Consider the following 1,638-nt stretch of genomic DNA (forward strand, 5'->3'; position numbering starts at 1 on the left):
GGCAAAATTCGTCACTAATTTGCCCGAATTCGTGGTAAAAGTCATTGCCAATTACGAATTTAAAAGTTTAGCATCGACATAGCAAACACATGCGAAGAAATAAAAAGGTTCATCATAGTTTCAACCTTCGCTTGTTAAGATACTTCCATTCTATTCATTTTTTTAAAAAAAGTTATAAACTTAATAAAAGATAAATGTTTAACACAACAGATAAACTAATGATCATTGGTCAAATGTTTTGACACCTGGTTTTGGCTAGTTCATTTAGTCATGTATAGTAGAAAAAAATTAGGGATTGAACCGACCCATAAACAAAGTACCATTTGCATAACTACAAACGAATCTCGTGCATCGCACGTGATAATCTTATGGCCTCTCTGTAATGTTGCCACGGACTTTCGCACATAGGATCACCTCCTGTAGATTGCCAAGAGTGAGTTGAGTTTGAATTGAAAAGAAACCAATCTTGTTTTCAAATTTCACTCGAATCCTTCGGCCCCATGGTTTCTTCAGAGCTTCGAACGGCGGCCAAGTACTCGAGCAAGGCGGCGAGGCATATCGGCGCTCCAGTGCGGGTGCGCTGGGCGTAGCGGCCCTTCTTGAGGAAACGGGCGATGCAGCCGACAGGAAACTGGAGGCCGGCTTTGATGGACTTGGAAACTGCCTTCTTCCTCTCTCTGCTTCCTCCAGCGCCCCTGGCCTCCATTCCTGGTTCCGAAGATGGCACAATCTGAAGACAACCACGACGAAGCTTTCTGGGTTTCTCGTTGAGTGGAGATGTGAGAAAGCGACTGCACATGATCGCTGTTGCTTTTGCAGCTTTAATAAAGAGGACGGAACAATCACCGCCCGCAGTGGGATTTATGCACTTCGATCGCAGTTAATCACTCTGGTTTAATCGTAATTTACACATATAAACACCCCGCCCCACCCCAAAACCAAAACCAAAACCAAAACCAAAGCCAAAAAAATCCAAACTTTAAATCCCAGATCGACCTACGAAATCTACCCAGAAGAAGATGCAGCCCCAAAAAATCTTCGCTTACCAGAGTCCGAGATGAAGCGATCTTCAAAATGGGTGCAGATTCAAGTTCCTGCTCAGCCCGTTCGCGGTGGCGAGGAAGCCGACGAGGCCTGCTCTTTGAGGCGGGAGCGGCTTCCTCTTGTCTTCGTCATTGCCAGGAGCATTTATAAGAGCAGCAGATAAGATGGTGACGTTTCAATGGTGGTGACACGCTGGCAATCCGTGCGGGGCTTTCTTTTTGGGGCTGGGGGTGTTGATGAACGAAGCACTAAATTCAATTAGCGACGAAAAGTACTTTTTCGTCGCTAAATTAGTGACGAAAAAAATAATTCGTCGCTAATTTAGTGACCCCAAAACAAATTCGTTGTTAATATTAATATTTTTTAATTATTTATGTCATATTAGCGACGAAAAATGTGGTTTGTCGTTAAATTAGCGACGAACAAACTAATTTGTCGCTAAATTAGCGACGAAAAAATTAGTTCGTCGCTAAATTGAAATATTTTCTTTTTTATTTTTATTCATAGTGCTAATTTTGCGACGAACAAAATTGTTCGTCGCTAAATTAGCGATGAAAAATATAATTCGTCGCTAATTTTAATATTTTATTTTTT

General features: G+C 41.8%; 1 protein-coding gene across 1 annotated transcript; it reads right to left on the reverse strand.

Moving 5' to 3' along the window:
* Positions 1 to 472: 472 nt before the first annotated feature.
* On the reverse strand, positions 473 to 799 carry LOC115730884 (probable histone H2A.5). Its single transcript, XM_030661497.1, has one exon. It carries the CDS (start codon positions 797 to 799, stop codon positions 473 to 475), a length of 327 nt encoding a protein of 108 aa, XP_030517357.1.
* Between the last annotated feature and the right edge of the window lie 839 nt (positions 800 to 1,638).

The sequence above is a fragment of the Rhodamnia argentea genome, chromosome 2 (assembly GCF_020921035.1).
Source record: "Rhodamnia argentea isolate NSW1041297 chromosome 2, ASM2092103v1, whole genome shotgun sequence".
NCBI lineage: Eukaryota > Viridiplantae > Streptophyta > Magnoliopsida > Myrtales > Myrtaceae > Rhodamnia > Rhodamnia argentea.